The sequence below is a fragment of the Melospiza georgiana genome, chromosome 15 (assembly GCF_028018845.1).
Source record: "Melospiza georgiana isolate bMelGeo1 chromosome 15, bMelGeo1.pri, whole genome shotgun sequence".
Classification (NCBI taxonomy): Eukaryota; Metazoa; Chordata; class Aves; order Passeriformes; family Passerellidae; genus Melospiza; species Melospiza georgiana.
Window position 1 is genome coordinate 7,899,866 of NC_080444.1, and position 13,322 is coordinate 7,913,187.

A 13,322-nucleotide genomic window follows, 5' to 3' on the forward strand; every position below is an offset into this window, starting at 1 on the left:
TTATATGTAGCTGTTTAGAACTTAGTCCAGAAGCACCTAATTAAGAGTGCCAGCTGCTTGCTCCATGACAATCCAAACCTCATTTCTTCTCTGAATGTGTGACTTTTCCTCACTAGTGGTCTGAGCACAGCCATGGCAGGCAAGGCTGTTGTGTAGCTTCACTACACCAGCAATAAGCCCCTTTAGTCAACATGCTTTATTTTGCCTGGAGATTGAATGTGAACTGCAATTAATTTTTTCCTCTCTTTACATGTTGGGTGATTTACCCTTTATCTCTTTAACTGCACTTTTACAAACGTGAATCTCTGGTTTGTGTACAGAGGATCTTCCCCAGGTGACAGACTCCACATGTCATGTGAATTCCCTACCATAAAACCACTCTGCTGACTGCTGTGTCATCAGAAATGGACCTGTGAAGCTCTAGACCCGTCCTCCTCCCCCTGTGCTGAAACATGGCTGTCTGTCTGTGTAACTCCTGTGTCCCTTATCATTCTCAACAAGCAGTTATTTTTCCAAACAGGGAGATCATAGCATTGCAGGCAGCAAGAGGGACCCAGGTTTGGCAGGCCTGGATGGGCTGAGCCTGCCCTGCCCTTTGGTACAGTATCTGCTGTGTCCTGCATGGTTTGTGTGTGTTCCTGCTGTGGCCCCAGGAGCAAACCCCTCCAGGGAGAGGAGGGACACAGGGCAGCAAAGCTGGAGTGTTTCACTCTGGCATTTGCAGAAGGATGCCAATGTGTGGGGCCTTCTTCTCCCCAGTTAAAATGATTTTAGATGAGTATAAATCATGTGAGATCACGCAGGGGATGCCAGTCCCTTTATGGTAACAGATGCTCAAAGTTAGATGCTTTCAAACATTTTTTAGATGCTCAAACTCTGGTAACAGATGCTCAAAGTTTCTCTCAGTACCCATAGCCCAGTTTGGTTCCCCTTGTGCCTGTGCTGCTGCAGCCCTGAGTCCCATCCCCAGCTGGGGTTGAAAAGCTTTCCTCAAACAGCAGCAGCCAGTCCTGCAGAGCAGGGCCACTGCTCTGGGTTTTGCTGTGCCAGCACAGAGCTCTAGCGAGAGCTCAGGTTGGGTCCAGTGCTTATGCAGGAAGGTTTGTGCTCTGCTCCCCAAAAGGGCTCTGCACCACTAGCTAAAAGAGGTCATTGTTTTATTTTCATTTTTTTTAACCATAGAAAATGCTGCGTGTTAGATGATTTGCAGTTGTCCTCAGAGGAACAAAAGGGCAGTAAGCTGTTTCTCTTTCAAAAAGTTAAATTACTTTCAGATGTGTCCAAGAAACCAATTCCTAACAGCAGGCCTGCTCTAACTTCTTACTCACTCCCCAGAGATGTTCTATTTCCCAAGCATCTCCCATCTTAACTACACAGAAATCACAGGACCCATCTCTGCTGAAGGCATTGAAAACTGCAATAGGTGATTCCTCCAATTAACTACATTCCTCCAATTAACTACAACATGACCAGTCAGTAAAGCACTTGTGCATCCTCCTGGTTAGCTGCAGGTTGGTTGAAATGTTGATTTTGTTCTGCAGCCCAGGGTGCAGAGGAGGCTTGCCGGGCTTTCAGTCCAGGAGCACCAGCATGAGCCCCACATACAGCCACAAAGAGTCATTTTAGAGTCACTCAAGTGAAACATGGTAGAAAGATGTGGAGTTTTATGATGGCCAAAATAAGAAGGAGAAATAGCTCAGGACACAGATAAACCCCCTGACCATCAGTGTTAGGGTGCATCTTCACAGCAGGTCAGAATGTTTTAGGTCAAACAACCACCCTGCACCTTGTCCCCTTGTACCCATCACACCAGACAACTCTGGCAAATGTACATGTTTTAGCCTTTTTTTAATAGCTTTGGACCAAAATATTGACTGTGTCTGCAGAAAAAAATGTGTTTTCTAACTAAGGAAAAGTTACAGAAAAGCATGACTGCTTACACTCTGAGTAGCTGGAGAGGATTACCTTACTTCACTGCATCTGTTTTATTGGGCATAGGCTATTTTACATATAAAATCAATACAGAATACAAAAAAATGTGATGACTAACATTTACAGTAAAAAATGTAAAATTGCATTTTGACCTGTATTTGCACTAGCAGTTCTCTGCTGCATCCACATCCTCCCAGCCCCAGTGAGTCTGGAGGTGGCTCTGAGGGAAGGGTCAGTGCCTGTGTGCTCTCTGTGGCTCTACATGCAGAAATTCATGGAATTGGAGATCCAAGAGCCTTAAACAAATCCAGCATCAGGAAAGGCAGCAGCAGTCAGCTATTTCTTCTGAGGTGTCTGGAGAGAGCTGGTCACACATAGCTCATTCCTCTTCTAAGGGCTCCTTCCTTTCCAGTGTTCTCCTCCTGGAGTCAGAGCTCTTCTGGCTTTCTGATTTTTGTATGTTTCTTGTATCTCCAGTGGAACATGACAAATATTTTCACTCCCTTTGCATAGTCCACAACTCATCCTATTCTCAGTTCAGCAACTCAAGATTCCTTAAAGAAACTAAGTACTGCAGGATCAAATTTAACACAATTAGGATACCATCTAGGAAAAAAATACCTACATCACCTCCCCCCAAACAGAAAAGCACATTTTAACAAAAAATACATTCCCACATCATGCTTTCCATATACATGTCTGATTGCAAAATACACTACCTTATAAAGCAGATTATGAAGTTGATGAACTGTGATTTCAAATCTCTTTGTACACATTTTCTTTGTTTAAAGGAAAAAAAGTGTAGATTTCCAATTTATTTTTTCCCCTGAGGTGTGTTTAATTTTGTGTTGTGCGTGACATATGGATTACATTGCCTGCATATTCATGTTTGTGCATATACAGTAAATGGGTTTTGCATGGTAATTAACAGTGATGCTAAGCCTTTCATTGTGACCAATGAGCTTCAGGTTTTTGGGTCTGACACTTGAGCCACTGTCAGGAAAACTGAATCTGTAAATTGAATTTTGCAGGGACCAGACGGACTGCCAGTAGCAGGATGTTGGCATAAGGTACGGTAACATTAATAATTGTTTATTCTTGAACAGGTCCTGAGTGATTTTGCTCCCTGCATGGTGAATGTTTGCTCTGCTGCACATGCTTTAAGCAGCAGCTCACAGGCCTGGCAGACAGGGCATTATTCCTTGGGAGAGCAGAATTCCAGCAGCTTCAGGTCTTGTTCCCCCCAGCTCTAGACTGGGGCTGGGAACACCAAAAACTTGCTAAGCATGACAAATCATTAACACTGTCAGGAGAATGCCTTTTTACAGGCCTGTTTGGGCTTTTATCAAGGCCAAGGGAGCTCAGGAACCATCCAGGAAAGGCTGCACCAGGTGCCCCTGTGCCTGTCTCAGTCCATACTTTCCCAGCTGAGGAGGTAACAGTGGGCTGTCTCTTTGTGGCAGAGTTCCAAATATTTATTTTCTAACAAAGATTCTTCTGCCACTGTAATTATAACTCACAAGCACTGCCTCAGTGCTCTCATCAGCACCCTGGGTGCAGTGCTCAGGGAATTTGTAGCATCTTGTGCACCCAGAGCAGCCAGGGGCTGGAAGTGCTACTGGCAGCCTGGGAGCATGAGGAGAGATGTGTCCTCCTGTAAAATGAGGATTTGATCCAGACTTGTAAGAGAATCCTCATTCTCCAACAAGAGTGTGACACTGAAGCTGAGTGGAATTACAAACCCAGCTGTAAACATGTGGTATGTGGACACAGCTGGAGCTAACAGCATGCCACTAACTGATTGCAAACCCTCAGTTAGAATGTCAGCACACCCTTGGTATATCAAAGGTTTTAACTATTTGTGATTTGTTTGGATGTACCATTACTAACAAAGAAATCTGAATGTCAATCCTTATAGTAACAGTAAAGTTAGTAAGTGTAATGAATGGAGCATTTCTCTGATTAAAATGTTTGTTTGTGTGTTCTTTTTCAGTGATCTCTAAGCATGAAGCACAATATGTAAATAATGTGATATATTTTGATCTTTTTAATTTTTGTATAAAAAAAGGAAAAAAAACTTTTGACAGTAATATATTGACCTTTTTTTATACTGGATTCTGACATTTATGGACTTGGAAAACAATGTAAAGCTTCCAAACCCATAGCACTGCATGGTAACACCAGGATTTGCTAAAGGTACTGATGGCAGTAGCTGAGGATGAACAGTGTTCCCTGCTCATGCTGCAGTGTGAACTAACAGTACTGAGCCAGCCTCGTGTGCCTTACTGCATGAAGGAGGGCAAAAATCCTCATTTGGCTCTCAACTTCATATTTGCATTGTACATGCACATTAAAAGGGTGAAAAAACCTGGCTGAAAACAAAGAAAAGAAGGATGCAGCCTTAAAAATGGAAGAAGCTGCTGTCTACTGTCTGGTCAAGCAGGAGAAGGATTTGCAACCTGCAGAGGAAACAAAGCCAAGCTCCATCCATCACTACCTGCTGTGGGTGTGACGGAAACAGCAATTCCGGGGCTAAACTGAACAACCTTGACTGCCTGTGGTTAATTCCTCTACAACCAAGAGAAACCTCTTCCCTCAAGAGGAAGCACCTCTGGGTCCTGTTCTGGGGTCTGAGCCTGAAGGTGTGCCAGCACTTTGTTACTGTGGAACACAAATTCCCCAGGAAGCCTCTGCTGCAGAATTTCAAACCAGAAAAACCTGGCAATGCTTTCAGTGCAGTGCAGGGAGCTGCAGGACAGGCAAGGCTCTGCTCGAGTCCCTTCTTAAACAACAGAGCAAATAATGTTGCTCTTGGGGCTCCCAGAAATTGGGAGTTTGGAGTATTTAATTGACTTGGTTTGTGGGGTTCATTTGCTTTTTATTTCTTCTTGGTTTACATGGTTTTAACTGTAAACTAACTCTGCATTCTCCTATTGTTGTCTTATTTTTCTTCACCTTTTTAGTCTCTTTTGTTACATTATCTCTTCTCAGGCACATCCCATGCAGAGCAGGGCAGTGGATAAAAATCATTATTATTTTGATATCTGCATATGCCACTGTGGGATCAATTGAAACTACAAACTATTCCACAGTTCAACATTTTTAAGATTGTTGAAAAAACAGCAATTGTGCAGTAGAGAGCCATAAAAAAATATTTCAAAGAGGAATAACATGGCTTACAGCCGAGTCTGTTCAGCTTACAATGAAGATCAAGAAGCAAGCAGATTCCTTTACAGGGAGGAGATACTTTGTATTAACAAGTTTTTAAACTGCACAGAGAAAGATATACAAATACTCATCCAATGGGTAGAAGTTGAAGCAACATAAACTGAAAACAGTAAGCTGTGGATTTTTATTGGTAAAATTGGTTAATTCTAACCAGATCAGTGATATAATTGCTATCACCCTTACGCCCTTTTGATTTAACAGATCATGGCTGGAGGAAACACTTTTCTCAATACAAGTTGCTGGGTTCTGAGTGGGAGTTTTAGGTGAAATTGGGAGCTGACTGTAATATCAAACATGGCATTTATGGCTCTTTGTGGTCTTGATCTTAGAGAATACAGAAGGGAGGCAGTTTTGGTGCACTGAATAGACCCAAAACCTCTGTTAAGATTGTTGCTTCATTGCCACTCTCACTGCAGCTACTGCCAGAGAGGGATGGGACTGTCCAGGTGCTCCCTGCCCTGCCCAGGCTGACCTAGTGCTGGGGGTGCTGCTCTGATATTGTGAACAACATGGGGATGTGCTTTGTGCTCCACACAGGGAGGGTGATGGTGTCTGAGCTCTCAGCTGGCTCTGGGTGTCCTTGAGCTTATCCCAGCAGTCAGGCTGTGCTCTGTGCTGTCAATGCTGGAATGGCCACCAAGCTCAGCAGAGGTGACACAGCCTCAGGGCTGTGGGCAGTGCATTGTGGCTGCTCAGGGGCTGCTCCTACACATCACTGGCTTTGTGGCTGTACTTGGCATCTCTAGCAGTTACTCACCATTTCCTTGGTCAACATACAGATTAAATCCATGTTAAATTCAGATCAACTAACAAATCAAGAAACAACAATTATGTAACTCAAAACAGCAATGAAAATGCATTTTATTTACTTCCATTTCATGTTCTCGGCTATCACTTTTGGTGCAGGGGTTTCTAAAGGCATAAGGAGCAGCTAACAAGCTTCCACTGGCCTTTAGTGCTTTTGAAAAACCCCTTTAATATCCCAAATTAAAGCTAAAAAAATTTCTGTGAAAGGTTGAAGGAAAATCTCTCATTGATGTCACCAGGAAGATCTGTAATTGTTCCCTTAATGTACAGTTGCTCTTCCCATCTCCCCCAGTCATCTCCAAACTAAAAGCAGTTCACTATTCCAAACCACACTGTGGGCTTCTACACTCAAATTCCTGCACATGTCGTGTTCATGGAACTTCTTTCAATATCAATGAGAGTTCAGTCCCCAGAATGACTGCAGAAAGCACAAGAATCTGGAAGTGTCCACAAACAATCTACAATGCAGATAGAAAAGTCTTGTTTTACATACGCTGGCAAAAACTAAACAGCTTTCTATCTAGCTCCTACTTGAAGAAGTTTGATATCACTGAAGCTACAAGACAAGCTAACCTCCAAAGCTTATGAAATTATATTAAAATTTATATTTTCTCTGAGGAAATACCCCGAAGTCCTATTATCTTCAGGTAAACAAGTCAGTATTCCGTCTTCAACTTGTGGAATATCCAGTGCTTGTAGGCATCAACTGTGACCACTGCCAGGCCTGCAAAACATTGACACAGAATACCAGAATAGTGCTTTACCCTCTCACAGCTCTGCAAGGCCACCATCCCCCTCCCAGCACAGAGCCTCTGCTGCCACAGCACCCAAGCCATCTGTTTGTAGTGGAGGAAGGCTGGAATTGCCACTCTAGCACAGCTGTATCCACCCCACCAGTGCTGCAGCTCAGCTACCAAACCTTTTTGTGACCCCCTTTGGAAGTTCCCAGGGAAAGGCCTTTGGTTCTGCATGTACAGAGATCATTGTGCACGTGCAGCCACTCAGGAATGTTCAGGACATTGGAGTCACTGCTCAGGTGCAGTGGCTCCTCTGGGCTCCTGCTGCTGCCACTCCATCAGGAATGGTGGCAGGTACAGATCCTGCTGCACTCAGCTGCCACCGGGGCTGTGAGGAACTCATCTGAGGAGCCAGCAGGTCTCTGGATCTCTCCCCCCTCCTTGGGGTGGTACAAGCACTCTGCCATCCCCTCATCACCAAAGGAGCAGGGAGTGGATCCCCCAGCAGGGCACCTGAAGCCCTGCCTGGTCCTCAGCTCAGGTTGCTGCATTTGGCCTTTAGGTTCTGAACAGTGTCCCTGCTTCCCTGCCCATGGCACAGAGCTGGACCTCAATCACCTCTAAAGACTGTTCCAAGCCCAGCCATTCTGTGCTCATCAATCATATCATCCCGATCAACAGACTTTATCAGAGAAACTGTTGGGTTTTGTACTGATTACACAGAGTCTAAGAGGAAATCTGTTTAGACTTCCATGTGCCTTACACACAAACATTTAGAAGAGCAGTTGTTTAATACAGAGCAGTCATGATCTTATTGCAGTGAGTTGAAAAGATGTGCTTTGCTCTGCAAATTCATGCCAGATCAGTTGATTATTTTCTCCTTCCATATGAAAATGTTTATGTGGGTGTTTCTGAATACTTTGTGAATAGCTCACAAAGACAAATTTTACTTCTAGGTAGTACTGGCAGCCTTGCTCAAAACTCAGTCATGATCTCAGCCTTTCACAAAACTTAGGGAGTTTTTCCCCCAGGAAATCTCTCTTCTTTTGTTTCACCCTCTGGTTTGAAAGAATCTGAGACTGCTTTACAGCAATTCCAAAAAGCAGCTGAATGTTACCACTATATGTCAGCAGCAATGAATATGAGTGACAGAGAGGCTGCTAATGCTTATGAAATGTGGGTCAGGCTGAGACTGAGCCACTGATTGTTCTTGATCACTAAGATATTTGGTGTAACTTCACAGATTCATCAGTAGACATTCTAGGTAACACACTGAAGTTACTGATACTGGGGGAACCTGAAACTCAGACAAGAATATTTTTGGTTTTTAGTCGACAAAACAAAATTCCTGCCTTTAATTTAACTGCATGGTGCTTTCCGTGAGATTAAGGCAACCATGGAGCAGAGGACACACAGTCTTCTGTAAGGCTTGTTCCATTTCAAACTGTAGCCAGTGACATCTTTCCAGGCACCACCAACATCCTCTCTTAACACACTGTAGCTGAGTGAGTTTTGGAAGCAAAGTTCCCAAACTGAATCACAAGGGCACAAGAACTCTCTTGAGACCCCTAAAAGGTTTTGCAGCCCCAAGGCTCTGCAGGCAGGGCTGCCTTGCTGTGACACACAGGATGTGCAGGCTGTGACTGAGGAGCTGCTGCTGCTGTGTTTGTGTCAGTGCTGCTGCTGCACCCAGCTGAGTATGGGAGCGCTCCCTAAAGCTTCTGGGGAGGATGGATTTGGGGAAGAAGGGAATAAGGCAAAAAAGCCCCATCCCATGTGTGTAACTGCACGGCTTGAGAGGGACCTTGCCAGAGCATGAACCCAATAATTTGGCCTGTTCTCATGGGGACAAATGTGATTAATTAAGAGTTTTGCAGCTCAGTCATGGCTTGGCGAGTGAATTCAGGAATTTTTTTGGTTTACAAAACAGGTGGCAGAGAAATCCTCATCTGACCCCAAATTGGAACTGTTCCCAAGTGTCAATTAATCAATATTTTAGTTTAAAAACATCATAATCAAGACATTGGCACATGCTTTGTTTTATTCCCATGGGGAGTCACCTCTTCTGTATGCACTGCTCCTGACACTTCCTGTATATATAATGGTGATGAATTTATTTCTGTATGGATTTTTCGCCTGTGTATTTAAAAATAACATTGTTTCTTTTAATGGCAAGCAACTTTCTGATGTGTTTTCTCTTCAGGAAACCAATAGATAAAATATTTAGATGAGCTTTTGTCTTCTGTAATTTCATAAATTCAGAATTTGAAATCCTTAAGCAAACCAGCAAAACGTGGGAGGTTTCAGCAATTTAAGACATCCCATGCAACACTGCAAAGTAAAATGACACCTGTAGTTTTAAGAATCTTACAGTAACCACTATCCTGGGTAAAGTTTTGGTTTTGCACTCAGCCAAATATGGCAGGTCTTGGGCAAGAATGCAAGCACTCACATATTGTAATGCACAACTGATTAAAATAAGTAATAAAAATTATTTGAACTATTAAGATGCCATGAAGTCTCCAGCTTTCTCATAATGGTAAATAACTCCCCTGGCCAGTCAATATAATTTATGCATTATAAAGGTGAATGCTGGTTCAATGCTGCCCTCTAGAGGAGACTTTTTAAAATAGAAGCAAATTTTATGCAAATTTTGTGCTGTGTCTCTTAATTAACAGCACACCTGACTTTTGTGTAACTACAGTTTGAACAGATACTTGTAAAACCAGGAGTGCATGGATAGAATTTTTTTTTTCCAAATCTGGTATTTCTTTCTTGGGAAATACAACAGTAATCTCACGTTTTTTCAGTCCCAGATATGTGTTGGGACAGATATCTGTAAATTATCTGTTCCCCAGCTAATTTACAGCATTATGCACATATAATCTACCTATAGTAGGTTTCCTGACACATTTCTATTTTTAAAATTTTGAGCATGGAAGCTCTGAATTATTTTCTTTGTAGGCAACAGATTTCTCTCTAAGATATGCAAAATATTAATACCTGTAAATTATTGAGATATAAAAATTTACATGTCCCCAAACCATTCATCCTGGACAAATAGTGCAGGTATGTGGCTGAATTCAGCTCAGTGAGTTTGGTTCCACTGTAATCCAGCAGAGAAAGGAGTGTCCAGAGATGGAAAGAACCTCAGTATTGCTTTGTTTCATTTGAAATTCCTGCTTTTTACCTGTTCAGGGCAGGCTGACATGCTGAGCAGCACAGCCAGTCTTGCAGAGGTTTAACCAGGAGATTTTCAAGTGAGAAGTTACACATATGGGTAATTTCAAAAGGCCTGTGACACTCTGACTTGCCAAGGCAATCACTGTGGCACACACTCAACCTGGCACCTTTACAGGACAGAGTTTATGTAAGCACATTTCTTGAACCTTTGCAATAGTGGGTTGGTTTTTGTGTTTTTTTTTTAACAAAAAGGAAGGGGCAGAGAGAAACTGGTCACTCTAGTTAGTCCAGTCTCAGTGTCACTGCAGTCACCTGCCTTTTAACCATGTCCCTGGCACTGCACTGGACCTGACCATAATTACTCCCGATTGAAGTACTCCAGAGCTCCACCTGGGGGATCTATGACAGACTGAAGCAAACCAGTGAGTAAAAAAAAAAATCCCTAAACTTTATTTTCCCTGCTGATAATTTATATTTGTAAGCTAAAAATTGCTTTTAGTACTTTCACATGCCCAGGTGAACTACTGCAACTTTGCCATATGCTTGTGTCCATCAGATGGCACAACACAAGGGATGTGTGGCTGTTGTGTAACCTGCAGCTGAACTGAGTGCTGAAAATCTGTCACTTAGATATGAATGGAGGAAGGACTCAATAGATGATATTATTGTATACTACTGTAGGGAGCCTGGGGGAAACCACAGCAAGGCTGGGAAACACGAGTTTTCCATGCATAAGAAGTTGAATTATTGACAAGAGAGTGGAGTAAGAAATACATTCGTAATATTTGTGGTTTTCCTGTGACTTAGGACAAAAAATTAATTCCTTTTTTGTTAAGTTCTGCTAGAAGTTGCCTTCAAGAGTGGTTTCATGGAAGAGTCAGCTCACTTCTGTGTCAGCTCACTTGTATGGTTTCTTACATAACTTAGATATTAATGAACAGAAACTTTAAAAGGAGTTGACCTAAGTATCTGTAAATGACACTGATCCCATCTGCTGCTTTTTATTATAATGTTAAACACTGTATTTAAAAAATTCACTTTACAGGAATTTATGAAGTGTAGGTGAGTGCTTATCAAACTTGTATTTCTGCAATTACATTAAAAAATTAAAGTCTGGTTTTGCAAAGCAAAAGCACCCATGGTATCCACTGAACTTGTAAATTTAGCAGGAAAGGTCCTTGGCTGCCATCAGTGCAAATGAGAGCTGGAGCCTGTTGTGTTTGCTGGTTTGTTTTATAAACAGTTTCATAACAGCATTTTGAGTTTCAGTTTGGGTTTCTTTTTCTGCTATCTTAAAAACAATCAAAAATATTGAATATGAAGAATGTTCAGCACAAATACCACAGCCAAAACTGAAATTACTGCATTACATGACTTTGGACACAGAAATGATACAAAACTGATGTGCACAACAGCATTTGAGAAACTGTACCTGCTGATACCTCAAATCTGTGTACAGTTTAGAAAAATAATCCAACATGTGCCTTATCTGTCCATACTTGTTTTGAAATTATGTCAATAGAGCTTAATCCTCCACCATGTTATGCAAGTGTCCCTTATTTACTTGAGTGGTTGCATCACGCCAGGGAGGCTGCTCAGAGGAGAAAGGGCTGTTTGTGTGTTTGCAGCTTGCCAAAAATGAGTTTTGAATGTATTTACATGATATTTTATACAAAACTGGCTAAATCTCTGTATATGACCTTTGAAAAGAAATATATAGCTATTAAAATTACAGAAAATGTACTTAACATCTCGATTTGCAAACTTTTTGTGACTTTTGATCATGTATGTGCCACGAAAAGTATTCTATTTACTCTTCTTTGGGGAACAACTACTTTAAAAATGAAGGCATTAATAACAGTATTTCTTATCCATTGTTTTAACATGTTAAAATGGTATCAATTAGTACTGCATCATGTATTTCTAGTTTAAAGCTGTAATGGACAATGCATTACCTTGAGACCTAAAAAAAACATTTTTTCTTGTGCTTTTCTTAATAAAAGCAAAGACTCAATTTTATAAAATGGTCTCTCTGTACAGATTACTTTTACAATTGTGTGAATATGTATAATGAACTCTGCATTTGTAACCAAGAGTAAACTTTCCAAATTGTAAATGTTCAGGTTGTTATTATAAATAGCTAGTAAATATCTTAACCAGACAAGAGTTCAAATAAAGATTAACAGCCATTATTAATTTTTTCTCCACTGTCTTTTGTTCCTTAAAACCTGACCTTTATGAAACAATGTAGTTAGACTAAGTTCAATCTAACTTTAAGCATACAGCAATTTGGTTTTGCATTCTCCATATTGCACAAAATTTAAACTGCTCCTGTGTTCATCAAGTAATTGCAGCTAGAGATAATTATTGATGGCTATATCTAGTGAGCAAAGTCTGCCAAGTGTAGTTTTAAAATTATCAGTTTTTTCTAGAGTTTTTAAAAGCTATTTGTCAGTTTAAATCAAAAAGAATGTGCACATGTATTTGAAAGGGAAAAAAAAGTGTCATTTTCTAGAATCAAGCTGGAAAAGTTGATGAACTTTGTTATGGGATACACCTAGCAGAAATCAATCCATCAAAGAACCTCCTTTCTGGTTCTTTATCCTATTTTTATTTAGGTAATTCCAGTCAAACAGGAATGGAAGAAAGATCATTCTAATCTGATTGACAGCATTTCCTCTTTTAATCCTAACTATTACCTGCTTTAGGATTGGCTCTGAAGGAGTCAGTCAGGTGTCTCCTTATCCGCCACCAACCAAACACAGGGCTACAACACGTAAAAGGCTGGGTCTACTTCTTCTTTCACAGAGATGTGGAAGAATTATTTAACTTCTACCACTTTGGCTACCCGCTTAAAAATCTCCAACTAGAAAAGAAACTTCCTCAATGTGTATTTCAAACAAAGAGCACTATAGCAGTACTGATGATCCTGAAGAGCCCGAGGTGAGTGGGGTGTGGGGCTGAATGAACCCAAGCAGGGTAAAGCCCTGGGGTGTGCGGTTTAAGGGCGAGCTGCCAGCAGCCCTGCAGGGCCCCAGGGCCACAGCCTGTCCCCATCTGTCCCCACTCCTGCCTGGGAGGGAAGCGCTGCGCCGCCCGCCGGTTCCCTGGGTGAGCTCCAGCCCCGCTCGGGGCGCACGCAGGACCCGCCCCGTGCTCCGGGAGCGGCCGGGGCTGCGCTGGGCGCCCAGCGGGGCAGTGCCCGTGTCCCTGCTCTGGGCGCTCCGGCCGGGCAGTGCCCGAGTCCCTGCTCCCGGTGCCGGGGCTGCGCTGGGCGCACGGCGGGGCACTGCCCGTGTCCCTGCTCCGGGTGCCGGGGCTGCGCTGGGCGCTCCGGCCGGGCAGTGCCCGTGTCCCTGCTCCCGGTGCCTGGCTCTCCGGCCGGGCAGTGCCCGTGTCCCTGCTCCCGGTGCCTGGCTCTCCGGCCGGGCAGTG

At 42.6% G+C, this 13,322-nt stretch overlaps 2 protein-coding genes across 3 annotated transcripts in view; one reads left to right on the forward strand and one right to left on the reverse strand.

Moving 5' to 3' along the window:
• The window catches only part of LOC131089721 (collagen alpha-1(XXIII) chain-like), a 173,873-nt gene extending 172,916 nt beyond the window's left edge, over positions 1-957 (forward strand). Inside the window, 3 exon segments of the mRNA XM_058034591.1 lie at positions 521-699; positions 701-846; positions 887-957. Coding sequence (XP_057890574.1) covers positions 521-699; positions 701-846; positions 887-957 — 396 coding nt within the window.
• A 1,009-nt stretch (positions 958-1,966) lies between these two features.
• HNRNPAB (heterogeneous nuclear ribonucleoprotein A/B) overlaps positions 1,967-13,322 on the reverse strand; it is a 28,790-nt gene continuing 17,434 nt past the window's right edge. For both annotated transcript variants that reach the window (XM_058034601.1, XM_058034597.1), the window contains one exon: positions 1,967-6,691. The gene's annotated coding sequence lies outside the window, so the exon portion shown is untranslated. The remainder of the gene's footprint in view (positions 6,692-13,322) is intronic.